General features: G+C 39.6%; 2 protein-coding genes across 2 annotated transcripts in view; both read left to right on the forward strand.

Annotated features, from left to right (window-relative positions):
- LOC117433015 (tripartite motif-containing protein 16-like protein) overlaps nucleotides 1–14,999 on the forward strand; it is a 33,147-nt gene extending 18,148 nt beyond the window's left edge. Inside the window, exons 4-7 of the mRNA XM_059016149.1 lie at nucleotides 9,737–9,896; nucleotides 10,309–10,365; nucleotides 11,129–11,194; nucleotides 13,175–14,999. Coding sequence (XP_058872132.1) covers nucleotides 9,737–9,896; nucleotides 10,309–10,365; nucleotides 11,129–11,194; nucleotides 13,175–13,740 — 849 coding nt within the window. The 3' untranslated portion in view covers nucleotides 13,741–14,999. The remainder of the gene's footprint in view (nucleotides 1–9,736; nucleotides 9,897–10,308; nucleotides 10,366–11,128; nucleotides 11,195–13,174) is intronic.
- Nucleotides 15,000–20,007: 5,008 nt separating this feature from the next.
- On the forward strand, nucleotides 20,008–25,725 carry LOC131722960 (tripartite motif-containing protein 16-like). Its single transcript, XM_059016168.1, has 4 exons — nucleotides 20,008–20,144; nucleotides 22,790–22,855; nucleotides 23,802–23,867; nucleotides 24,286–25,725. Exons 1-4 carry the CDS (start codon nucleotides 20,132–20,134, stop codon nucleotides 24,816–24,818), a joined length of 678 nt encoding a protein of 225 aa, XP_058872151.1. The 5' UTR covers nucleotides 20,008–20,131; the 3' UTR covers nucleotides 24,819–25,725.
- Nucleotides 25,726–26,493: the final 768 nt, after the last annotated feature.

Here is a 26,493-nt window from a genome sequence, read left to right on the forward strand (position 1 = left end):
TCCCCATTCCTACAAACAGGCAGGCGGGTTACATTATACACGGGAATACACACACAAAAGATATACAAAGCAGTGTCGGAATACAGCAGGGAGGGAATAAACACACAGCAGGTAAACACAGACCACGTAAAGTGCCAAGTGAAAAGAATTGCTTTCATTCAGACTCTATGCAGGTGCAAAGTTTTTCCTGTAGAGGGCGACAAAGGTAAGGCCTAAAACACGTTTCTGCTTTTCCACTGTGGGCAGATTGCACATGTAATGCAATTGGATTGTGATTTACGATATCCATGGAAACGTCTTCTTTCTTATGATGATATTTCACTCACATTATTGTTAAAATAAACAAACAATTACAATATTGGAACTTTGAACTGTCTAACAAGTAGACCTGATGCATCTAATTAAATGCTTGTCAGGGTAATTATCCACCATTTCAAAAATCCAATGAGATAATTTACAAACAAAATTACAATAATAACATGAGGAAAAGTCATCTTGTACCTATTGATTGCCTGTATAAAGGAATGTATTGTTATTCCAATTGTTCTCCTTGTTGAAGAAAACTCCCCTCCACTCCAAAAACAATTGAGAACTGAAGTGGGGGCATTTCTGTCCATTTTATCCACTCAGATCCCTCACTTTCTAAATATATTGGTGTGTCTGAATGAGGTTTAAGAGATTTTATTTCAACTCTAGGTTGACGTTCAAGCCTGGTGCTGGTAGCCCACATCCATAATAAAGCCATTGGCAACGAATGCCCAGTTATCCTGATTTCATTAATTTTGGGGGTAGAAATGTGACTTTTTGGTCCATGGTAGGTACCCATGACAGATTCTACTGAAGGCTAGTGTACAGTGTATTGCATCTTATAGCCATGGGACAGACACTTCTAAGCTTAAAGTAATTGGTTATGCGATCACCAAACACGAAGACAACAAAAGCGTAAAAGGATGAACAAAATATCTGTGCTTTGCAAAGGGCTTCATTGTTTATTTATTTATGAATTGCAAAAAGCTCCATTTTTTAAGAATTTGTAGTAGCTTTAGAGTTTTGTTTATAACCTTACTTATTAAACAACCTAATTATAAAACACTATCATTTTATGAGTCAAATGGCAATAATTTGAAACGTTGAATAAATGGTGTTACATAAAAAAAGAATAATAATAACACGAGAGATCTCAGTGAATGATCAATGGTAGCAAACATCTCAGTTTCTGCTAAACCTATTTATTAAAACTTGGTCCAAAACCCTGCCTCTTAGAGCTTTATATAACTCCTGGAATTCAGAAACTCAGGTAAGTTTCGTTTCTTGTGAAACCCATCCCTGTCTCTGTGTCATTGCATTGGAATCTGCATTGGAATCTGGCTGCATGTCTGATAATGCACATCTGTATCTGAAGAGTAACTCTCCTGTTAAGCCTGTACTATATGTGCTACCTGAGCTCCATAAATCACTTGATAATCCACCAGGTCATCCCATAGTTTCTGCTCTTGGTTCTCTCATTGAACCTCTGTCAAATTACATTGATTAGTATCTCAGACCACTAGTGGTGGAGTTACCCTCAACTCTAAGGGATGCGTTCATAAAACAACTTTATAAAATGAAGTTACAAAATCAGAACGTTATCCTTATTTCCCCTGATGTTGTGATTGTACATCAATATCCCACATGCAGATGGCTTAAATGCATTGAGGATCTTTTTAGATAAACTAACCACAGTTTGTTCACTTGATATGGCACAAATTGCTCTCACTAGAATTTTTATTTTTTACACAAGAATTTGTATTTTTATTTAAAGAAGTTTTATTTGCAGGTACAGGGCACAGCCATGGGTGCTTATTTTTCCCTGGATTATGCCAATCTTTTTATGGATTTTCAGAACATCACCATGTTTACTCACAACACATTATACTGATGACATCTTTTTAATCTGGTCTGGTGCAAGTTTTGAATTGGATGCCTGTGTGGATTACCTCAATGCTTTTCTAAACCTGGCCTCAATACAAACCCCTCTTAGACCTTTATAGAACTCCTGGAAATCAAAAACACAGGGAAGTTTAGTTTGTTGTTGTGAAATCATCAATATCTCTGTCTCACTGCAATAAGAATGTCGGGCCACCATGGAACTCATTCACCTGCATTATCAATAGGGTGTACACTATGGTACTGATACACCTGTCATAGCACTGTCAATAGAATCAGTCCTGTGAAGGTCAGACCATTTCTCACATCACAGTGTATAGTATCAGTAGATAAACTCTTCTGTTCTCTTGCATCTGTTCCTTTCATGAAAACTGATTTTTCTGACTTCACTATGATGTCATGGTATGTGATGTCATTGTGCACGACACCCCTTAGCTGTGATTTCACACTGGTGCTCTCGGCTCTCAGGTGTCCAGTCTTCTGTCTAGAGCAGAGGGAGAAGCAGCAGAAATAGCTGCACAATACATTGCATCCTGCAGCCACCTCATGCAGCCTCCTAGTGCATCTGCTGTGCTCTTATAGTGAGGAGCATTGCAGTGTATTGGATGCACTAGCTTTGGCAGTACTTTTTGCAAACCTTGTCATGCGAATAAAGTCATTTTGAGTTTGACAGGGGGAAGAAGGGAGGAGAGGAGCTGAGCAAGAGAGATAGATGAGAGGGAAGTGAAAGAGACGTTGGTAAAGAGAGGTACAGTGCCTTGCATAAGTATTCACCCCCCTTGGACTTTTCCACATTTTGTAGTGTTACAACCTGGAATTAAAATGGATTTAATTGGGATTTTTACCATTTGATTTACACAACATACTTAACACTTTGAAGGTGCAAAATATGTTTTATTGTGACACAAAAGTTAATTAAACAAAAAAAAGACATTTGTTGGTTGCATAAGTATTCACCCCCCTGAGTCAATACTTGGTAGAAGCACCTTTGGCAGCAATTACAGCTGTGAATCTTTTTGGGTAAGTCTCTACCAGCTTTGCACATCTGGATCCTGCAATTTTTGCCCATTCTTCTTGGCAAAATTGCTCAAGCTCTGTCAAGTTGGATGGAGACCATTGGTGAACAGCAATTTTCAAGTCTTGCCACAGATTCTCAATCGGATTGAGGTCTGGGCTTTGACTGGGCCATTCTAAGACATTCAGGTTCTTGTTTTTAAACCACTCCAGTGTAGCTTTGGCTGTGTGTTTAGGGTCATTGTCCTGCTGGAAGGTGAACTTCCGCCCTAGTCCCAGGTCTCTTGCAGACTGAAACAGGTTTTCCTCTAGAATTTCCCTGTATTTGGCTCCATCCATCTTGCTCTCAATCCTGACCAGTTTCCCAGTCCCTGCCGATGAAAAGCATCCCCATAATATGATGCTGCCACCACCATGCTTTACCGTGGGGATGGTGTTCGCAGGGTGATGAGCAGTGTTGGCTTTGCACCACACATAGCGTTTTGCGCTAAGGCCAAAAAGTTCAGTTTTGGTCTCATCAGACCAGAGAACCTTTTTTTCCACATGTTTGCTGTGTCTCCCACATGCCTTTTGGCAAAATCCAAACGGGATTTGATATGGGTTTTTTTCAGCAATGGCTTTCTTCTAGCCACTCTTCCATAAAGCCCAGCTTTGTGGAGCGTTCGGGTTATAGTTGTCCCATTGACGGTTTCTCCCATCTCACCTGTAGATCTCTCCAGCTCCTTCAGAGTTACCATTGGCCTCTTGGTTGCTTCTCTGACTAATGCCCTCCTTACCTGGTCACTGAGTTTTGGTGGACGGCCTTCTCTAGGCAAAGTCGCGGTTGTGCCATAGTCTTTCCATTTTTTAATAATGGATTTAAGGGTGCTCCGGGGGATGTTCAGAGTTTGGGATATTTTTTTATAACCCAACCCTGATTGGTGTTTCTCCAGAACTTTATCCCGGACTTGTTTTGATAGCTCCTTGGTCTTCATGATACTGTTTGTTTAGATATGCTCTCTAACAAACTCTGGGGCCTTCCAGAAACAGGTGTATTTAATCTGAGATCATGTGACACTTTAATTGCACACAGGTGGACTCCATTTAACTAATTATGTGACTTCTGAAGACAATTGGTTGCACCAGAGCTTATTTAGGGGTGTCACAGCAAAGGGGGTGAATGCTTATGCAATCAAGACTTTTCAGTTTTTTATTTGTAAATAATTTTGAAAAATATGTAGATTTTTTCCCCACTTCGACATTATGGACTATTTTGTGTAGATCAGTGACAAAAAATCTTAATTAAATCAATTTTAATTCCAGGTTGTAACACTACAAAATGTGGAAAAGTCCAAGGTGGGTGAATACTTATGCAAGGCACTGTAGAGGAAGGGAGAGATGGGCAAGGATACAGAAATAGCTAAACATGCTATACATGCTAATTTTGAATGTACAGACATTTTATATTAAACTAGAAACAGTGCTCACTAATTAAAGTGCTGATACTTGTGGACAAAGACATTCTACTGAACAGAACAGCAAATCTGCACAAACCAATCCTGTTTGTATTGTATACAAGGCTGAGATCTAACACACTATAAACATGTAGTTAAATAATAACATATGCAGTCTAAACATGCCCAAAGCTTCCTTGAATCTCCATTGACTTTAGAGTCCTTTCACAGAGGAACATGTTGTGATGTTATAAGGAGGGTCACACTCCAATCACTCATCAGAGTCATTTTAAGAATCACAAATTGTATTTTAAGACGATGGTTATGTTCTTTTTGTATTTAACATAATACTTTTCCCTTTTCCCAAAGCACGATTGATTTGAAGATCTTGTTGTGTTGTTCAGATCCTTCATGACCCAGCTCATCAGTACCTTTCAGACATGTTGTCTGAATATGTTCCAGTCCGTTCTCTACACTCTTCTACTGCAGGTCTCCTGACCATCCTGAAGGCTGGACTCCACACTGTGGGAGGCAGGGAGGGCATTCAGGTACCAATTGTTAAATCAAGATTAAAAAACTTTTGTTTTAACAAAGCGTTTTATTATTATTATTATTATTATTATTCCATGTACAGCGCTTTGAGGCGTTTCACAGCAGGATCTGTATAAATCCCTATTATATTGTATTATTGTATTGTTCCCTAATCTTTGAAAGAGTATATCCCTGTTAACCGATTCCAACATTACTGCACTGCTCCTAGATTCACTCAAAATTGATATCTCTCTTGAACATGTTAGAACACTCCACTATGGTGTCTCTAAAGTGCTGGTAGACTTTCCAGCAGAGATTCTGGTCTAGTGTCTTAAAACACACAGCAACTCCCAGTGTGGAATGCATGGCTTGTGTGCACTGAAACTAGTGAGCTGAGCAGGAGAGATCTCAGGAAATGACACATTTTTGACACGTAACTCAGTTTCCGCTCAAGTTGTTTATCCAAACCTGCCCTCAGTCTAAAACCCCGCCTCTTAGAGCTTTAAACTTTCTGTTTGTTGTGAATTTGTCAGTCTCTCTGTTTCACGGCAACAGAAATGGCAGAAGTGAATATTCTGGTAGGAAAGGACCGGTTTAACTGTTCAGTGTGCCAGGAGATATTGAAGGACCCAGTCATTATTCCATGTGGACACAGTTACTGTCTGGGGTGTATTAAGAACTGCTGGGATCAAATTGATCATACAGGTGTCTACAGCTGCCCCCAGTGCAGAGAGACCTTTACCCCAAGGCCTGTTCTGTGCAGAAACACCATACTGGCTGAAGTTGTGGAGGAATTAGAGAAGACAGGACTCAATCCTCCTCCTGCTCAAAGTTATGCTGGACCTGGAGATGTGCCATGTGATTTCTGCACTGGGAGAAAGTTCAGAGCTCTGAAATCCTGTTTGATGTGCCTGGCCTCTTACTGTGAAACACACATCAAGCCACACTGTGAGGGGGCTGCTTTCAAGAGGCACAAGCTGATCAATGCAATTGGAAATCTGGAGCAGAAGCTTTGTGCAGAACACCAACGAGTTTTGGAGGTCTTTTGTGAAACCGATCAGACGTGTATTTGCTTGATGTGTACAGACAAGGAGCACAAGAGCCATGATACAGTCTCAGCTGAGACAGAAAGGACTGGGAAACAGGTAAGCATTTGAGCCATTTCTTTGTAGTTATCCTAGAAAATAAGAATCCTAGGGATATTTAACAATCTGTTTACAAGATTACACATTTCACAGTAGATCAGATTTTAATTTTTTATTAAGAGTTATATAAAGAGCCATAGTTTTTAATTGCACTACCTAAAGTATAATAGATTAAGAAAATTGTAATGTATTTCAGGGTAAGAAGGATTTGTTCAGAAATGTTGTGGTACATTGTTTAATCACTATTATTTATATTCCTAGTATTATATCAGACTAGTTGTTTAAGATATTATAGTTTAATTGGTTAAACTGTGAAAAGTAAAACAGTTATTGAAAATGTCCCTGTGGAAGGGTGGTGGGCAATTCACTGACACACACGGGAGACAGAAGTTGTATTTGAAAACACTGCACTGGTGCCCAGTTTTATTATTTTTGAAGTCTTTTCTTTTTAGCCCGCAGAGGGCGCTGTTGTCCATGGCCTGAGTACCGGCAATGGTAAACAGGACCACAGGAATACCAATACTGGTAAACAGTAAAACAAACTGGCACACTCTCAGGTGCTCGAAATAATAATGAACACACAAGGCGAAAGAAAAAAGGAAAATAAAACACAGTAATAAAACTACAAAACAAAAATGCTGCTTGTGCAGTGCCCCCACTGCCACTAAGCTGGTCAGAACGGGCCTCCGTCCTACGCTCAGGTATCCTATACACTGGGGTGGGAAGAGTTCCCTGTACAGCTACACACGTCCCATCGGGTACGTAATTATTGCGTTTATTCTTTTTTTAATGCTTGCCTGTTCTTTGTTCATACTGACGTCTTCCGCCAGCGTCACTGGGTATCCTCTCTCCGGCCACCCGAATGCACAACCAAGCGCAGTTCTTATGGGTAGAGCAATCCCCCAAGGCCCACCTCTCAGCCACTCAGAGAGAGGGAAAACCAACACACCCTCTTCCCCACCTCTCCGTGTCATCGCCATGAGTAACAGACGGATCTTGTGAGACTGCTGCCCTCTTCCTGTAGCGCCACAGACACACCAGATAGTCAGTCCAGATCCCAAAAAAGAATATTTGATTTGTTTTGTAAATTCTCAGCTGCACCACATGCTAAATCATATTGTCACAAACATCGCTAAATAAGATGCTTCTTTGTTATTAAAAGAAAGTAGGCATAAATATATAGTTTGTCATATGAGGAGCCGTTTCAGACAAAAGTGTGTCAAGGCAGAGAGAGAGAGAGAGAGAGAGAGAGAGAGAGAGAGAGAGAGAAAGAGGGGGGGGATGAATTTAACTCATTTGTAATAATTTGTTGTTTTTTAGCCTATAAATAAATGTTTGGGATGCTCCATCACCCACAGAGTATACAGTCTTGCCAGATATTGTATATATTTTTTATTTAGTGGATAAGGTAAAACATTACTTTTTGGTTCTTGTTACACCTATATAAATACAAGATACAATTGATAGGAAAGAGTTTTATTTCAATTTTATCAAAATACTGTAACTTTGTTGTAATTGTTAATGTGAATAGTGATATTGCTTCTGGCTGGCTAGGTATCCATATTCACATTTTTTTAAATCATTCTCATCCACATATCTTACTTACTTAATTGACTTTACTCGTATAAGCACATATTTTTACTATAAGTTAACTGCTCTTAGTCAAACTCGCTCTTAAATGTAATTATTTATTGTATTCATTATTTTGCTCTTATTTTAATTTGATCTTATTTTCAACTGATGTTACTGTAAACTGCTCTTGACTGTAATGTGATATTCTGTAATGTGATATTTTGTAATAATTGTAAGCCGCCCTGGATAAGGGCATCTGCTAATAAATAATAATAATAATAATAATAATAATAATAATAATAATAATAATAATAATAATAATCTGTTACGATTACACTGCTGCATTGTCCTGCAATATTACAGATTTCTTAAGAGATAGCAGTGTACATACAGTGAAATAATAATGCTATATACCATGTTTGTTTGTTTTATGTTGTTAAATAAGCAGTTCTGATTAAACCGAGTAATGGGCAACAAACGAAACTTAGGAGCTGACTCATGTCACATGACTCGAGCCTTAGTTTTGGTTTGCTGTAGTTTCGCTTAGGAACGTCTGTTCAGGACATACAATACATCATTGGAAAGCTCTGTTTCTGTTCTTTCAAACAAACAGGTGCCTGAGATATTCACACAAGAAGATCGGGCCTGCCGATACACTGTGACTGGGGTCCATACGGACCCTAAATCTAAAACAATTTCGGAAATTCAACCAGACCACCTGGACTAGAATTAACCTTTGCATAGTGTAACAGGATGGGTGCCTGACAACTACCTAAAAGGAAACAAAATTCAAGTTACTAGATCCACATAATAACTGATACTAAAGCACTGTGGGGTCCAAATGGAACCCAGGTTACCTTATGAGGGTTAAACATGCCTGTGTTAGGTGAGAGGGTATCACTCAATGCCCCATCAGAAATGTCACTGGTACATTGAAATCTGTAGTGTTTAATTAATATTATTTATATTCCTAGTAAAGTGGGTATTGACAAGAGTGTGTGTGGCAACGTGGTTAACAGTGTGCAGGTGCAGGAATACAGCAGTGATCAATGAACAGACAGACAACGGTAATCAAGGTGCAATGTTATTTATTTTTATAATTATATTTTTATAATAAGTCTGATGACCAAACGGCAGTAAACAATAACAATGAGAAACAGGCACTACAGTGTTGTGTATTTAATCCACGGGTTGGTCCCGAAATAATAGTGCTGATCATATACAACCACACTTAACACAAAACACAAACTCAAGTCCACAGTGAGTGCTAAAGTACTTGTGGTGCAAATACAGTTATTCCTGAAACAATGTGCAGTGTAGTCCGGGTTTGTGCTGGCCGTCTAAATAACAACAAACAGTATATTTAATAAAACAAACACTCACGATAATAACACACGTCTTTCCTTCCAATTCAGCTTAACCATAACAAGAAACAGATCACTTCGCTACACCCCCTTTTGTACCGTCAATCATGACCCCTTGGTTAACTAGTGACTTGGTTAACTAGTGACTTAACTAGTGCAACCGCTCCTGCAATCCGCGGCTGCCATGTGGGTTCCCTTCTGGGTTGATGATTTAGTGTGTTGTAGCTCCGCCCCCTTTCTAGATGACCAACTTCCTTCTAACCCTGGGAATGAATTGTCTGGCTATCCAGTCCAGGCACACTCTGTTCATTTTACACAGCACCCTCACAGGTCGGGAGAGAGATTTATCACCAAGAATCATTCTGTCTCTGTCACAGGGTGATATTATTATTATTATTATTATTATTATTATTATTATTATTATTATTATTATTATTATTATTATTTGCAAAATAAATGGAACAAACATAATTTACAAATATCCCCAAATATATAACACTGTTTTAGATCAGACTTAAGATATGAACTACAGTTCCTTAGTTTTATGTTTGTCTTAAGAAGATCCACACTGTTGTTGAGCTGATTGGAGCTAACAAGAAGCTTGCAATAAAGGACTCATAAAGAAACTGGAGCAGGAGATTGCTAAGCTAAGGAGGAGAACCAATTGAATGAATCCTTGGTTTTCCCCGGGAATGTTTTGGACCCCATTCTGTTTCACTGAAAACTCCTTTTCTCCACTTTCCTGTTGTAGAATTTCCAGTCTCTCTGTGCCCCTCCTGAAGCTGGAGACTTACCCAGCGTTACTTTCAATACAGACATCTCTTTTGGGGCTGTGAGGAAAGCTGTATCTGAAATTAAAGACCATATTGAGGACTTCTGCAAGGGTGGATTAAGCAAAATAACCAAAACAGGTTGGTGTGAAATAGATTCCTTTGGTAGAGATTTCTCAAATAGAGCATGGCTTGAGGAAGGACAGGACTTGCAAGACATTAATAAAGAATTCTTGCAGATTGCTGGCTATATAAATATTGCAGATGTTTTATTTCAAATGTTTTCCCCAGGTTGAAACGCCCCACCTCATTTACAGTGACATCCCAAGTGATGATAGCAGTAATTACATGAGAAAACAACACAACAGCATTCAAACAGAGAGAAAGGGATTCAAACATTAAACAACACATTCATTCCATATAGGGTGCTAACTTATAGTCCTGCACTTTCTCATCAAAGAGTTATAGGAATTGGAGGTTGTGGTCATGTTTGTATTCCAAATCCTCTACAGTAAAATCTTTGGTTTTAAACAGTTTTCTGTATTTTATTTAGTGAATGAAATAGCAGTTTATACACTGGGGTCTAGGAGCAGTGACAGACGTTTAAAAGGTAAGGTTTTTTTTCCAGTAAATCATTTTTTTTTCTAAAATTTAGTCGTTGCCAATCAGTTTTTATTATTTTCTCCCCAATTTGAAATGCCCAATTATTTTTAGCTCAGCTCACTGCTACCACCCCTGCACTGACTCGGGAGGGGCGAAGATGAACACACGTTGTCCTCCGAAGCGTGTGCCGTCAGCCGCCCGCTTCTTTACACTCTGCAGACTCACCGTGCAGCCGCCTCAGAGCTACAGCGTCAGACGACAACGCAGCTCTGGGCAGCTTACAGGCAAGCCCGCAGGCGCCCGGCCAGACTACAGGGGTTGCTGGTGCGCGGTGAGCCGAGGACACCCTGGCCGACCTAACCCTCCCTCCCCCCGGACGACACTCGGCCAATTGAGCGCCGCCCCCTCGGAGCTCCTGTCCACGGTCGGCTGTGGAATAGCCTGGACTCGAACCGGCGATGTCCAGGCTATAGAGCGCATCCTGCACTCTAGCAAGTGCTTTTACTGGATGCGCCACTCGGGAGCCCCTCCAGTAAATCATTTTATATACAATGACATTCTCCCTTTTTGGAAGAGTGGTTGGAGATGTATTAGATTAGTTCTTGTGTGAAAGATTCCTGATGAGGGTGGAATTAGCTGGGTGCTTTGCTACACTGATAAACTGAACAGATGCACTTTAGGAGCATGGCATATTGCTGTTTGGAGTCTTGTGTGAGTTGTATGTTAATCCACATATTGCAGTTCTATTTTCCTCTTTTTTTTCTACCCAGTGAATGAAGTTGCAGTTTACAGCATGCAGGCTCCAGAGCCAAGGAACAGAGCTGAGTTTATAAAATGTAAGTCTGTTTTAACTGATACATTTTATTGAAAGATGCATCACTCCATTCTGAAAAGATGTGACTATTTAAAGATACCAAAATATTTAGGGAGAGAAAAGTCTGAGTGGTGTGACAGAGAGAGGAAGAATTTGAACTGTAAATCTCCCTCCCGACCAGAAAGGGCGCTGAGTAAGGTTGGTGATATGCTTCCTCCTAGATGGGCAGTCTTGACGGTAGATGGAAACCGGAAGATGACCATGGGGGTGTAAGTAGTTGCACGTACCCGGAAGGACTCCATTGCAACCAGCTGTGTGGCGGCCCTCTATTGGAGAAACTATGGCGACGGGTTGATTGCAGGGAGGAGTTTTTGGGTACAAAGGGGGATCAGCTACATCAGTACTCGCCCTTGCGCTGAAAGCAGAAATACAGCCTGAGCTTGTGTTTTTGTTTTGTTATTGGTTTTGCTGGGAGCTGCAGCCATGGAACCAGCACCAAACCCTGGAGCATGTCCCTCACAGCACAGCACAGCACCGTACAGCACTACCCATGTACCACTATCCCCGGAGGACCAGAGCACCTTTTTGTCCACAGAGGATTGTGGTTGAGGAGTGTTTTGATTTGTTTAATCAGGACTGTACCCTGCCATGTCCCCCCCCCAATACCATTGCTGGTAGAGGGGTGGCTAATTATAAGTATTATTATTATATTATATTTAGATCAAAATACACATGGATATTTTGGGAGGATACTGTCTGGGCATTGCATTGTTTTACCACACCACTCACATCCTGTTCACAATTGTCAAGATGGACCCTGCAACCTTAACCACAATGATGGAGGCTCAGGCACTGAGTCTTGAGGAGATCTTGGCAGTGGTGATGGAGATGATGAACGCCATGTTCCTCGCTGCCAACCAGAGGAGGGAACCGGTGAACCAGCAGCGGCTCCTCCAAAAGCAAAAGTGGTGAAAATGTTGCAGGAGGATGATCCTGAGTCCTACCACGCTTTAACCCAGAAACAGGCCATGGATTATGACCTGGTGAAGAAAGCCATACTCCAGCGACTGGATCTCACAGAGGAGATGCACCGCTGCCGGTTCCGGGAGTACCAACGCCCTGAAGGTCAACCACGAGTAATGGCCCAGCAGTTGGTGGACCAGGTGACCCGGTGGCTCTGCCCTGGCAAACATATGGCTGAAGAGATGAACAAGATCATCACCATCGAGCAGTTCGTACAGTTGCTGGGGCCAGAGACCAGTAATTGGGTCAGCCGACACCGGCCCACCACGCTGGATGCAGCGGTCAGATTGGCCGAGGGGTACAAGGATTCCATGACCACACTGCTGCCCACCTGGGAAAACACAGTCTTAGGCTGTATTTCTGCTTTCAGGGAGTACTGACATAGCTGCTTCCCCTTTGTACCCCAAAACTCCTCCCTGCAATCAACCCATTGCCATGGTTTATCCAATAGAGTGCTGCCCTGCAGCTAATTGCAATATAGTCCTTCCAGGTACGCACAACTACGCGCTCACACTAATATGGTCACCTTCCGGTTTCCACCTACCGTCAAGGCTGCCCATCTAGCAGGAAGCATACCACCAACCTTACACGGCGCCCTTTCTGGTTGGGAGGGAGATTTACAGTTCATCCTCTCTCTGTCACAGTGGGTAAAATGGCAACAAATGCCACACTCATAGTTATTCTGTATGTATTCATCTACCCCAATACTTGTTGGAGGGGAGTGTATAATATTTTAAAATGAATAGCACTAATACTTTGAGCATTGATTGGCAGCTGCAAAATTAATTCACACAAACTTACCCAAAATAATACAAATTACTCCCATTTGTACCTTTGTACCGCAATGCCTCTTCTGTTTTCAAGTTGTAGCCTTATGTTAGACACAGCCATTATACAAAGAGCCTGCTGTTATGTCTTTTTTCTCAGTGATTTATTTTCAAATTGTCTCTCCTCTAACCATCATCTTCTCTTCAATCAGATTCCTGTCAGCTTACACTGGACCCCAACACAGCGTATAGAAAGCTCTGTCTGTCTGAAGGGAACAGAAAGGTGGAATGCAGGAGCGAGACCCAGCCATATCCTGATCACCCAGAGAGGTTTGACAGCTGGGCCCAAGTACTTTGCAGAGAGGGTTTGTCTGGGACACGCTGTTACTGGGAGATTGAGTGGAGTGGGAGAGGGGCTAATATAGGAGTCACATATAAAGGAATCAGCAGGGAAGGAAGGGGTCATTCCTGTGCTCTTGGACGTAATGACAAGTCCTGGAGTTTGTTCTGCTCAGGTTCCAGTTACACTGCTTGGCACAATAACAATCACACTATAATCACTGACCCACGCTCCCCCAGAATAGGAGTGTATCTGGACTTTAATGCCGGCATTCTGTCATTTTATGGAGTCTCTGACACAATGACCCTCCTGCACAGATTCCAAACCACATTCACTGAGCCGCTCTATCCTGGGCTTGGACTTTATTGGGGTTATGATTTCCCTGGGTTTAGGGTTTGGAGTTATGATTCCACTGTAACAATCTGCCAGCTGAACTAGACTGTTTTGTGTTTTAAGAAAAACCTTTGTATTGAACTCCCTGTCTGTCCTCTCCACTCCTCGGGTGAAGGAATGTTCAATCTGACACAATTTTGTAGGAAAGTTAGGGGGTAAAATGGCAGCACTCTGTCAGGTTAGTGTTTTTGTAATTGTAAACACTCACAAATGGACTGGTGTTTCAACATAAAATGCTTAGTATGTCCAGAGTATTTATTGATTACAAATACATAAATAGCAGCAAGTGGCAGACTTAGCTGGCATCTCTACACAGTGCTAGAATTTCCACAGCAAGGACTGATAAGTATCTCTTAAGGTGAGAGTAGCTCACTAAATAATTCCACTATATATATATACAGTATATATATAATTACTATATTGCACTTCCATTGGCTACATAGGTCTCAAATGTGCAGGTCTGAAAAGCATGAGCTCTGGTGCTACTTGAGGTTAAAGAAAGTGCTCAGTTTCTATGACTTATTCTCAGGGTGCATGTTTACTATAGCAGGTGTTTCTTTCAACACTGCACATTTGAGACCTATATAATGAATGGAAGTGCACAGCAGCTGAGATTCATGGGATTATTTTGTCAGCTCCAATCCCTATCTATGTGAGGTCGTGTAAATAGCAGCTCACAATACTTGCCATGTCAAAAGCATGTCAGTATAGTTTCTAGCAGATCCCTGTATAAAGTAGAATCCTGTTAGCTGAATAGCGTTTGAACTTGATGCTGAAGTTTATGGTAACACTTTATATGAAAGTGTCTTTTTCAAATAGCTTATTAACACATTATAGATGCTTACAATATGAGTTGTATGGTCTTTATAATGCATTATAGAACAAGTAATACAGGGCAGTAACAGCATTTACTAATGTGTTATAAATACTTAATAGATGATAGAAGAAATCTGTAATAAAATATAAAACTGTATATTAGCTGTAACAAATCAGGACAAATCACATTAAACACAAATGATTTTCACTTCGTTATATGGGTCATTTATTTTGCATTTGGGGCAGCAGTGTGGAGTAGTGGTTAGGACTCTACTCCACACTGCTACTCCACTCTGGACTCTTGACCGGAGGGTCGTGGGTTCAATCCCAGGTGGGGGACACTGCTGCTGTACCCTTGAGCAAGGTACTTTACCTAGATTGCTCCAGTAAAAACCCAACTGTATAAATGGGGAATTGTATGTAAAAATAATGTGTAAAAAATAATGTAATTGTATGTAAAAATGATATCTTGTATCAATTGCAAGTCGCCCTGGTGAAGGGTGTCTGCTAATAAATAAATAAATACATTTTAAATTAATCTGCTTATTGAAAAAGGTTTTTCACTATTTGTGCAAAAAAATACACGCCTGTCATAGCAGTGTCAATATGGTGTAGGGTCTCCATGGACAGCCAGCACGGTACTGATTGGACGTGGCAGGTAGCGATTCTGCAAGGTGCTTTTTAAATTGTGCTGGAGGGATACGGGACCATTCCTCAATGATTACCAGCCTCTAATTCCTTCAGGTTATGTTATATTGGGGGTGGAAATCTGCAGTCAAATCAGAATGGCCCGTACATAGAGAGAGTCTCATCCCTTTTGAGACTTCCTTATGAAAAAGTTTTGGTAGTAATCCGTGCCTTCTGAAAACAGAAACACCTGCCAACCAAGCATCTCTTATCAAAGTCTGTCAGATTTGTCTTCCTCTGGTCCCATTGTTTCTGAAACAGACTTGTGTCAGGCATCTGTAGCAGGTTTTCCTATGTTTTTGTTCCATTTTTTGTAACCATTGAAGAAATCCAGAACTGAAAGTCAGAACTGGAGGGGTTAAAATACCTCCAACACCGAGGCATTATCACCCCCTGCTGGGAGAAACAAAGAACGGCAGTTTAGTCATCTCAATACAAGGGTGGTTGGATATCGGCTTCCCTTTGATCAAGGTGTTTTTATAGAGCATTTTACAGCACTGAGGAATCCCCCTGCATTGCTGTTCAGATCAGTAACGACCCTGATAGCTCTAATGTTACCAGTCGTAAACGCTGTGATAATAAGGACCTGTGTATCCTCACCATTTCAAATATAATATATAACACATGATGTGTGAGAGGAGGGGATTGCGTGATTGTGTGTTGGATTTGAATCAGTCTTTTTATACCTTTTTACACCAAGGCCAGCCAGGATGACAGTGATTGGTCCTGGCAGGTTGAGAGTCTGCAAGTCTCTAATTCCTTCAGGGAACTTGTATGTTATTGCATTGGGGTGGAAGTCTGTTCTCCAGAATGAGCCACACATAGAGAGAGTCCTATCACTGTGGAGACTGTTGTTCCTTGTGAATGAAACATCAGGATTGTGTGCAGTCTTGGATACAGCAGTGACGCGAGCACTTCCAACTGTCAGTCCTCTCTCAAAGTCACTGCAATAGGATCTGATGTGCTGTTCTACCATTGGAACTGAAACTGACTGGCAACAGGGAGATGTAGATTTTATACATCCCAGAATCCATGCCAGGGATCTGGAGAACAACTGAAGCAGCCACTTCGGGTCTGCCTGGTTCTCATATCGCAGGGGTCTAGCATCAGTAAGTGTTCATAGGTCTGTGCTGTTCTGTTGTGTCTGTCATTGCTGGGAAAGTGAATGTTCTGACTTCATTGTGATGTCACTATGAAAACTGACACCCAAGCTAAAGTTCATTCTTATGGTAAACCAATTGCAAAAAATAAGTCAAAACTTTTGTGAAGGAGGGCTGCAGAGCAAACTCAGACTTCACCGCTAGAGTATAATGATAGTGCTGCTTGAATCACTATACCTTTTCTACACTCCACAATATTAGAAGAACAAATCTGAAGCAAACTACAGCATAATTTCATTAACTCTGCCAGCTAATGCAAGTGAATAGGATCTGGTCGCTGCTCTATGTCTTTTGAGATGTGAAAGCCCAAAGCTGAACCGTCAGTCCGTTCCAGATATATCTGTATGTGTGATGAAGGACCAATGAGCTTCACAGCTTATCATTTCAAAGCCTTTCATCAATGATGAAGAACACATGACATGTCCCTGCAGATATACTGAGAGTCCCCTATTTCTCTCCAGTAGAAAGGAAAGATCTCTTCTGACTCACTCCAGGACTGCACATGCAAACCCATCACGTGTTCTGTATACAGGACTGGGTTCTTGGAAGGGGGTGCGATTGTTTGTGTGGCCAGTGTCCCTCCCGCATTTAGAGTCTCTACTGGGAATGGGCCTATCCCATTAGGAGTAAGATTTAGTCTTGAAGGAGTGCTGGGACAGAGGGTGCCATTCTCAAACTCCTGTCCTACTCTCTCCTCTCTGCCCCTCTCACACTGATTCAGCAGTCTCTGCTCAGCCTGCTTGTCTAAACCTGGCCTCAGTCCAAAGCCCCACCTCTTAGATCTTTATATAACTCCTGGAATTCAGAAACACAGGTAAGTTTCGTTTCTTGTGAAACCTGTCCCTGTCTCTGTATCATTTCAACAGAAACAGCAGAAGCACATATTGTGATTCCAGCCCCGGATCACACTTCATGGTGAATCGAGGGTATTGACACAACTATCCCAATGACTGGAGTTCCATCCTTTTTATATTTCTGTACAGAACTAGACACTCTAACACAGCAGTCAAACATATTGTTGATATTGTGATAAATCAGGAGAAATGGACAGTCTAAACATGGAAACAAGCTTGTTCTTGTTATTCCACTTGTATACATATAAACAGAGCACCATTAAAGTACACAAGACAATGAATATTTACATGGCAACCAACTAGCCTAACAAGTACATATGCTATTCAAAACGACATCAATTTTGTAGAATCCCCATCCAAAAACAATTGAGAACTGAAGAGGGAGCATTTCTGACCATTTTACTCACTTCAGCACCATCTTCAAATACAAGTAAAGATGGTCAGATTGTCATTATAATTTCTTTTTTTTTTTTGCAATTTAACCAACACAATAGATTTGATTTAAATTTGATCAGCAATAACTGTATGTAAATTGATTTTTCATGAAAAAAATACAATTTAAAATATATTTTTAATATTACATTTCTGACCTTTAGTATCCTATTAAGTGTGTGCTGAATGATTCAATGTGATTTTTGCTTAGATCTTTATTTGTCAAGATGATTAACTATTCCAGCAAGAAATGACTCTGAAAACTCTTGTCCAGGCTGAATCTGGGGAAATGTGGGGAAGCATATTGGTGGTGCGCTGGGCATTGGAGTCCACAGGGTAAGCATTGTGCACTGCAGCCCGTGCAACAGTCATATGCTTCCCCACAATCAGCCTCCAGGAGTTTTTTCAGAAGCAATGTTTTGCAGGAATAGTTAGTAAACATGGTGAATAAAATCTTTTCAGAAACAGCCATAGAAAATCCTCATCAGGTAAGAAATATAAAGAACATGATGCAGTTTAAACCTTTAACCTCAGTGTGGTCCCCATGAGTGTTCATTAATATCTATCTATCAGGAGAGTTTTCAAAATGAGCAATTGTATCTGTTCATGAAAACACAGCAGCACGGCTGATTGAAATGAAATCTGTTTGAAATGTTTGATGAAGGGGGTCAGGAGGTGGGGTCCTATTACCTGTAACACAGGAAGGAAGGAAGTGAACGGGGAGAGGAAACCAGTGTGGGGGCTGCAGGATCAATGGGCTTCACCTGAGTCAAAGAGAGTGGAAATAAAGAAGTGTGGAAAACAAAACGAGCAACAGCAAAACAAGAAGGGACTTGAGAGAATGATGTTCTGCTTATGAGAGGGAAGACATTGTCTGAAAGCCTTGACACCTGTGCAATAGCTCTGTAAACATTTTTTTTTTATTTGCACTGCTGTCCATTACTGGTTAATGTTAATGTTATTTTGTAAATATAATTATTATTATTTTGCATTTTGTAACTGTTTTTGTTTTCTAATTAATGTTTATTGTTTCTCTCAAAAGTCTGCTTTGCAAATAAGACATGAAAGCAGAGCTTCATTAAAAAAAGATACAACATTAACCTTGTGTCTCTGGGTGTCTGTTCTGTATAAAATAGTTTATTATTATTATTATTATTATTATTATTTATTTCTTAGCAGACGCCCTTATCCAGGGTGACTTACAATTTATTTTTTACATACAATTACCCATTTATACAGTTGGGTTTTTACTGGAGCAATCTAGGTAAAGTACCTTGCTCAAGGGTACAGCAGCAGTGTCCCCTACCAGGGATTGAACCCACGACCCTCCGGTCAAGAGTCCAAAGCCCTAACCACTACTCCACACTGCTGCACTATATTAAATATGTACAGTATGTCAGTAGCCTACATACCCTCTGTGATAATATGCCAATTGATCAAAGTTGAATAATTAGCCTTGTGTTTAAGGGTTAAATCATGTTGGGCCACTTTTTTCTCAGTACATATTCTAAATGAATATATAAACTGCAATTACAATTGCCATGTATTTGTGTTCTTACCTGTTGAATCTTATTGCATATTTGTGAAAAATATTACCAAAAAGAAGAAAAACATTTAGGCCTCCTGTGTAAACCAGTGTGCAATCACATTTATTAATATATATATATATATATATATATATATATATATATATATATATATATATATATACTGTATATATATATATATATATATATATATATATATATATATATATATATATATATATATATAACTAGAAGGTCACTGGTTCAAATCCCACCTCTGCCACTGAATGAGTCACTTAACCACCTTGTGCTCCATCCTCTGGATGAGATGTTAAATCAATGTCCTATTGGAAGCGATCAGACATGCGTCACATGCGTTTAACCGTCACTGAAGTCCAAATTTTATAGGGTCAGATATGTGGTGACTGACTGTAGTAGGGTGTGTTTTAATTTCAATAACATTTTGTGTTACTTCTCAACCTTCCATTTTAGAGCTCACACTCTACTTGTCAGAATAAAAACTACAAATATGAATCCATAAATAACTCTGGTTGGTTTAAGTGTAGTTTTACTTTACTATATAAAATAATATAAAACAAAAGAAAACTTTTCGAAGGTATAGAGATAATAATAAGAAAAGTATTCTTCACAGCTGCCAATTCTGAGGTGACTTTCTTGTAGTTTGCTTGATCTCTGCCAACTATTTTTCCAAAAAACCTGCCCATTTCCTGAAAAACCTCCCAGTGCACAGTAATAACGAAACTTACATTTCTGGGAAATGGTAGATTCTAAAATAAATCCAAACAAAGTGCACAGTAAAAACTAAACTTAACTTGAAGGGCCTGCATTGCACATGTAAAGTTACCCACCAGTTTACCAGCGCACTTGATCTGAAACTTGAGTTTATTTTTTTCAGACCTGGAGAGCTAACAAGAGAACAGCTACAGCTACATCAACGACAATGGGTGACAACAGTGAGTCTCAATAGATATTTATACTATATATATATATATATATATATATATATATATATATATATATATATATATATATATATATATATAGTGTGTGTGTATGTATATATGTATATATGTATATATATATATATATATATATATATATATATATATAATATATATATATATATGTGTGTGTGTATATATATATATATATATATAGTGTGTGTATATATATATATAATGTACTATTTATACAGCAACAACAGCAGAAAGGGTGGTCATACTTAACTAACATACTTGACTTTTTGGCAATGCTTTTGAAATCATTTATCCTTATTTTCAAAAAGCCTTCACAAAGTCTCACATGAAAGACTAATAAGTAAATTAAAATCAGCAGGAACACAGGGGATGACATGTAATTGGATACAGAACTGGTTAAAAAACAGAAAGTAGAACAATTGTGAGAGGTGTAAAATCGGATTGGGAGATGTACTTAGTGGGGTACAGCAAGCGTCTGTACTTGGACCCTTACTTTCCATTATTTACAGACGTGCTCAAATTTGTTGGAACCCCTCCACAAAAAACGAAGAATGCACAATTTTCTCTGAAATAACTTAACTGACAAAAGTAATTGGTATCCACCATTGTTTATTCCATATTTAATAGAAATCAGACTTTGCTTTTGATTTTTTATTCAACAAAATATTGTAAATAATAAAACAAATGAAAATGGCATGAACAAAAATGATGGGACCGCTAACCTAATATTTTGTTGCACAACCTTTAGAGGCAATCACTGCAATCAAACGTTTTCTGTAGCTCTCAATGAGACTTCGGCACCTGTTAACAGGTAGTTTGGCCCACTCTTCCTGAGCAAACTGCTCCAGCTGTCTCAGGTTTGATGGGTGCCTTCTCCAGACTGCAAGTTTCAGCTCTTTCCATAGATGTTCGATAGGATTCAGATCAGGACCCATAGAAGGCCACTTCAGAATAGTCCAATGTTTTGTTCTTATCCATTCTTGGGTGCTTTTAGCTGTGTGTTTTGGGTCATTATCCTGTTGGAGGACCCATGACCTGCGACTGAGACAGAGCTTTCTGACATTGGGCAGTAAGTTTCACTCCAGAATGCCTTGATAGTCTTGAGATTTCATTGTGCCCTGCACAGATTCAAGGCACCCTGTGCCAGGCCGCGCCCAGGGAGGTTGGCTACAGTTCCATGGACCTTAAACTTCTTAATAATATTTGCAACTGTTGTCACAGGAACATCAAGCTGCTTGGAGATGGTCTTGTAGCCTTTACCTTTACCATGCTTGTCTATTATTTTCTTTCTGATCTCCTCAGACAACTCTCTCCTTTGCTTTCTCTGGTCCATGTTCAGTCTGGTGCACACAATGATACCAAACAGCACAGTGACTACTTTTCTCCATTTAAATAGGCTGAATGACTGATTACAAGATTGGAGACATGTGTGATACTAATTAAAGAAACTAATTAGTTTGAAATATCACTATAATCCAATTATTTATGATCTTTTCTAAGGGGTACCAACAAATGTGTCCAGGCCATTTTAGAATATCTTTGTAGAATAAGCAATAATTCATCTCTTTTCACAGCTTCTTTGCTTTATTCTATGACATACCAAAGGCATGCAAGTATACATGATCAAATAACTTTTAATTTCATCACTTTTCAGGAGGATTGAAGCATTATTTCAATGAGCTGTAAGGGTACCAACAAATTTGAGCACGTCTTTATATAAAAAACAAAACACTAACCTGACACGTATTGGGTGAAAAAATAATAGTTTCCTTCCTGTCAGCTACTGCTAAACACCGTTCATGGGTCACATGACCTAGTGTTTCAATGAACCACATGAACCTTTGCTTTGTAACACTGTTTGCTTCAATTGGTTCATGTGGGGTCCAATCAGCTAAGACTTCAGTCCCGTCACTAGTAAAAAACATTTTTTTACATTGAGTTATGCATGGAATAGCCTACCAGGTGACACAGTAGGATCTAAAACACTGAGCACATTAACAAAAGGCTAGATTCTGTGCTTTTAAATTAGTTTCCCCAGTAGGGTGTGCTCAAAAGCAATGAGCCTTGATTGGCCGAATGGCTTTTTCTCGTTCTCAAACTTTTCTTATGTTCTTAACTCAGTCTGATCAAATTATGCAGGTTCTTATTTATTTGTTTAAAAGGCCACCAGTCACTTCATCTGAGACACGCTGCCTGCTGTGTTTGATTCGGGGAAAGGTAGCTGGGATTTGACAGCTGCAAATTCCTAACCAGCAGGTAGAGCATCTCACTGTTAAGGAAGACATTGACACACCCTCAAGGTTGATAAGCCAGGATTAACGCTTTTTCATACCCAAGTCTGTCTGTGTCTGTGCTGCTTCTTCCGGGTCTGACGTCACCACAAAGCCATCTCTCACAGGGAGGCAAAACCGGCAGGGAGTGTTTTTCCTCATTGCTTTGCAGACACCTGCAGGGCTGGCCTTTGTCCTCCAGTGACCAGTATCTCCCTGATAGCCGCTCTCGAGTTCCTGGGTGTAGAAGAGGAAGCTGGCTTTCTTTTCTGATTGCTGTTTGGAGTCTTGTGTGTGTTGTGTATTAATTCACATGTTTTAATTCTATTTTTCTCTCTTTTTTCTACCCAGTGAATGAAGTTGAAATTTACAATCTGCAGGCTTCAGAGCGAAGGAACAAACTTGAGCTTTTACCATGTAAGTCTGTTTTCACTGTAACATTTGGTTCATTATTATTATTATTATTATTATTATTATTATTATTATTATTATTATTTATTTATTTATTTATTTATTTATTTATTTATTTTTAGCAGATGCCCTTATCCAGGGGCGACTTACAATTGTTACAAGATATCACATTATTTTTACATACAATTACCCATTGTAATTACAGTTGGGTTTTTACTAGAGCAATCTAGGTAAAGTACCTTTCTCAACGGTACAGCAGCTGTGTCCCCCACCTGGGATTGAACCCATGACCCTCCGGTCAAGAGTCCAGAGCCCTAACCACTAATCCATACTGTTGCTTCATCTTACAGGATCAGATATGACAGGCTATGTATTAATAGAGGGTATTGTATCTTACAGGATCAGATATGACAGGCTCTGTAGTAATATGATGTGTTCTACTGTAGTTATTTTTTAAAATATATATATTATAGCATTATTTATGCAAAGCCACCAACAGGATAGATTTTCAATAGGGCAAGCATAAGAAAGATTCATAAATAAGAGGGGAGAGTAAGACTGCTGTTTGAATAGGGATGTATGGAGAAGGGTGGAGGGAACAGGGATTGATGAGGGAGTGATGTGAGGATGGAGCAGACAATGACTGCTGTATATTTGATGCACAAGGGTGTCCTAATATGGACACCGTACTGTTATGCAAAGGTATCTGATAGAGAGAAACAAACACAAGACTTCAGTGCAGTGGCAGACGTGTTCACATTGACTTTGGCTGCTGCACCGATATGGAAGGAACACATATTCATTTTAATCATAAACATCTTGAAGTACGGATTTTTACATCCTGAAATGCCATGAATAAGCCTTGTTTCTTTTCAGATTGCTGTTTGGAGTCTTGTGTGTGTTGTGTATTAATCCACATGTTTCAGTTCTATTTCTCTTTTTTTCTGCCCAGTGAATGAAGTTGCAGTTTACAGTCTGCAGGTTCCAGAGCCAAGGAACAGAGCTGAGTTTTTAAAATGTAAGTCTGTTTTTACTGAAACATTTGGTTGAAAGATGTGTCACTCCATTTTGAGAAGAGCTAACAGTATTCAGGGATACCAAGATATTTAGGGAGAGAAAGTTCTGAGTGGGTAAAACGGCAACAAAAACCCACCCCCAGTGGATATTCATCTGTCCCAATACATGCTGGAGGGGAGTGTATAATATTTTACTTTGTGCATTGATTGCCAGCTGCAAAATCAATTCACACAAATGCACTCAAAATAATCCTATTATTTCCTTCTGTACCTTTGTACCTCAATGCTTCTTCTGTTTTCAAGTTGTAGCCTTATGTCAGAAAAAGAACCTGCTGTAATATGTATTTATCAGTCTGTCTTTTTGGTTCTATACCATTCAAACCTAATGGAGATTTTCTCCATGATCTTCTCTTCAATCAGATTCCTGTCAGCTCACACTGGACCCCAACACAGCGCATACAGTGCTTTATCTGTCTGAAGGGAACAGAAAGGTGGCAGTGAGGAGACAGACCCAGTCATATCCTGATCACCGAGAGAGATTTGAATATCGGGCCGAAGTGCTTTGCAGAGAGGGTTTGTCTGGAAATCGTTGTTACTGGGAGATTGAGTGCAGTGGGAAAAAGGTTTCTATAGGAGTCACATATAAAGGAATCCACAGGAAAGGACCTCATCATTCCTGTATCCTTGGATTCAATGACAGGTCCTGGAGTTTGGACTGCTCTGGTTCTAGTTATGTTGCCCGGCACAATAGCAATCACACTGCAATAACTGCCCCCCGCTCCCCCAGAGTAGGAGTGTATCTGGACTTTAATGCTGGCACGCTGTCCTTTTATGGTGTCTCTGACACAATGACCCTCCTGCACAGATTCCAAACCACATTCACTGAGCCACTCTATCCTGGGTGTTGGCTTCCTTATTACAATTCCACTTTAACAATCTGCCAGCTAAACTAGACTATTTTGTGTTTTAAGAAAACCTTTGTATTAAACTTCCTGTGTGAAGGGAATGTTACTGTTTAATCTTTGTCAGGTTAGTGTTTTTGTAATTGTAAACACTCGCAACTAGATAGGTGTTTCAACATAAAATGCTTAGTATGTCCAAAGTATTTATTGATGACAAATACATAAATAGCACCAAGTGGCAGACTTAGTTGGCATCTCTACACAGTGCTAGAATTTCCACAGTACTGATAAGTATCTCTTAAGGTGATTGTAGCTCACTAAATAATTCCACAATATATTATTATATATATTATTTATTAATTACTATATTGCACTTCCATTGGCTACATAGGTCTCAAATGTGCAGGTTTGAAAAGCATGCGATCTGGTGCTACTTGAGGTTAAAGAAAGTTCTCAGTTTATATGCCTTATTCTCAGGGTGCATGTTTACTAGAGCAGGTGTTTCTTTCAACACTGCACATTTGAGACCTATATAATGAATGGAAGTGCACAGCAGCTGAGATTCATGGGATTATTTTGTCAGCTCCAATCCCTATCAATGTGAGGTCGTGTAAATAGCAGCTCACAATACTTGCCATGTCAAAGGCATGTCAGTATAGTTTCCAGCAGATTCCTGTATACAGTAGAATCCTGTCAGCTGAATAGCATTTGAACTTGATGCTGAAGTTTATGGTAACACTTTTTCTGAAAGTGTATTTTTCAAATAGCTTATTAACACATTATAGATGCTTACAATATGAGTTGTATGGTCTTTATAATGCATTATAGAACAAGTAATACATGGCAGTAACAGCATTTAATAATATGTTATAAATACTTAATAGATGCTATAAGAAATCTGCAATAAATGTAAATATAAAACTGTATATTAGCTGTAAACAAATCAGGACAAATCACATTAAACACTTCATTGTATGTGTCATTTATATTGAATTTTAATTGAATCTTTTTACTGAAAAGTTTTTAATTATTTGTACAAAACAATAGAAACACCTGCCACAACATTGTCAATATGGTGTAGGGCCTCCATGTTAAACACCTGCCAACCAAACACCTGTTATCAGCCCTCTATAAAATTCTGTCAGATCTGTTGTCTTGTGGTCCCATCGCAGTTGAAATAAGAACATAAGAGAGTTTACAAACGAGAGGAGGCAATTCAGCCCATGCATCTTTTACACATCACAGAATACAAGTCAGGGATACTATTTCAATCACATTTTTGTAGACATTGAAGAAATCCAGAACTGCAAATCAGAACTGAAGGGGTTAAAATAACTTCAGCACTGAGACTTTGTTGCCCCCTGCTGGGAGAAACAAAGAACTGCAGTTTAGACTCCTCAATACAAGGGTGGTTGGATATCAGCTTCCCTTTAATCAAGGTGTTTTTAAGAGCATTTTACAGCACTGAGGAATCCCCCTGCATTTCTGTTCAGATCAGTAACGACCCTGATAGCTCTAATGTTACCAGTCGTAAACACTGTGATAATAAGGATCTGTGTATCCTCACCATTTCAAAGATAATATATAACACATGATGTGTGAGAGGAGGGGATTGTGTGGTAAGGATTTGAATTAGAATCTTTATACTAAACCTTTGCCGCATACATTGGATTTATTTTACTGTGAAAATTAACAGAAATAAATACAACCAAAGAAAACACATCAT

The sequence above is a fragment of the Acipenser ruthenus genome, chromosome 52, assembly GCF_902713425.1.
Source record: "Acipenser ruthenus chromosome 52, fAciRut3.2 maternal haplotype, whole genome shotgun sequence".
NCBI lineage: Eukaryota > Metazoa > Chordata > Actinopteri > Acipenseriformes > Acipenseridae > Acipenser > Acipenser ruthenus.

Excerpts from the sequence above, each read along its gene's own strand:
- LOC131722960 (XM_059016168.1), top strand. Across the intron at positions 22,856-23,801 it reads CAAACTTGAGCTTTTACCAT|TGAATGAAGTTGCAGTTTAC; the intron begins GTAAGTCTGTTT and ends TTTTCTGCCCAG. Across the intron at positions 23,868-24,285 it reads CAGAGCTGAGTTTTTAAAAT|ATTCCTGTCAGCTCACACTG; the intron begins GTAAGTCTGTTT and ends CTCTTCAATCAG.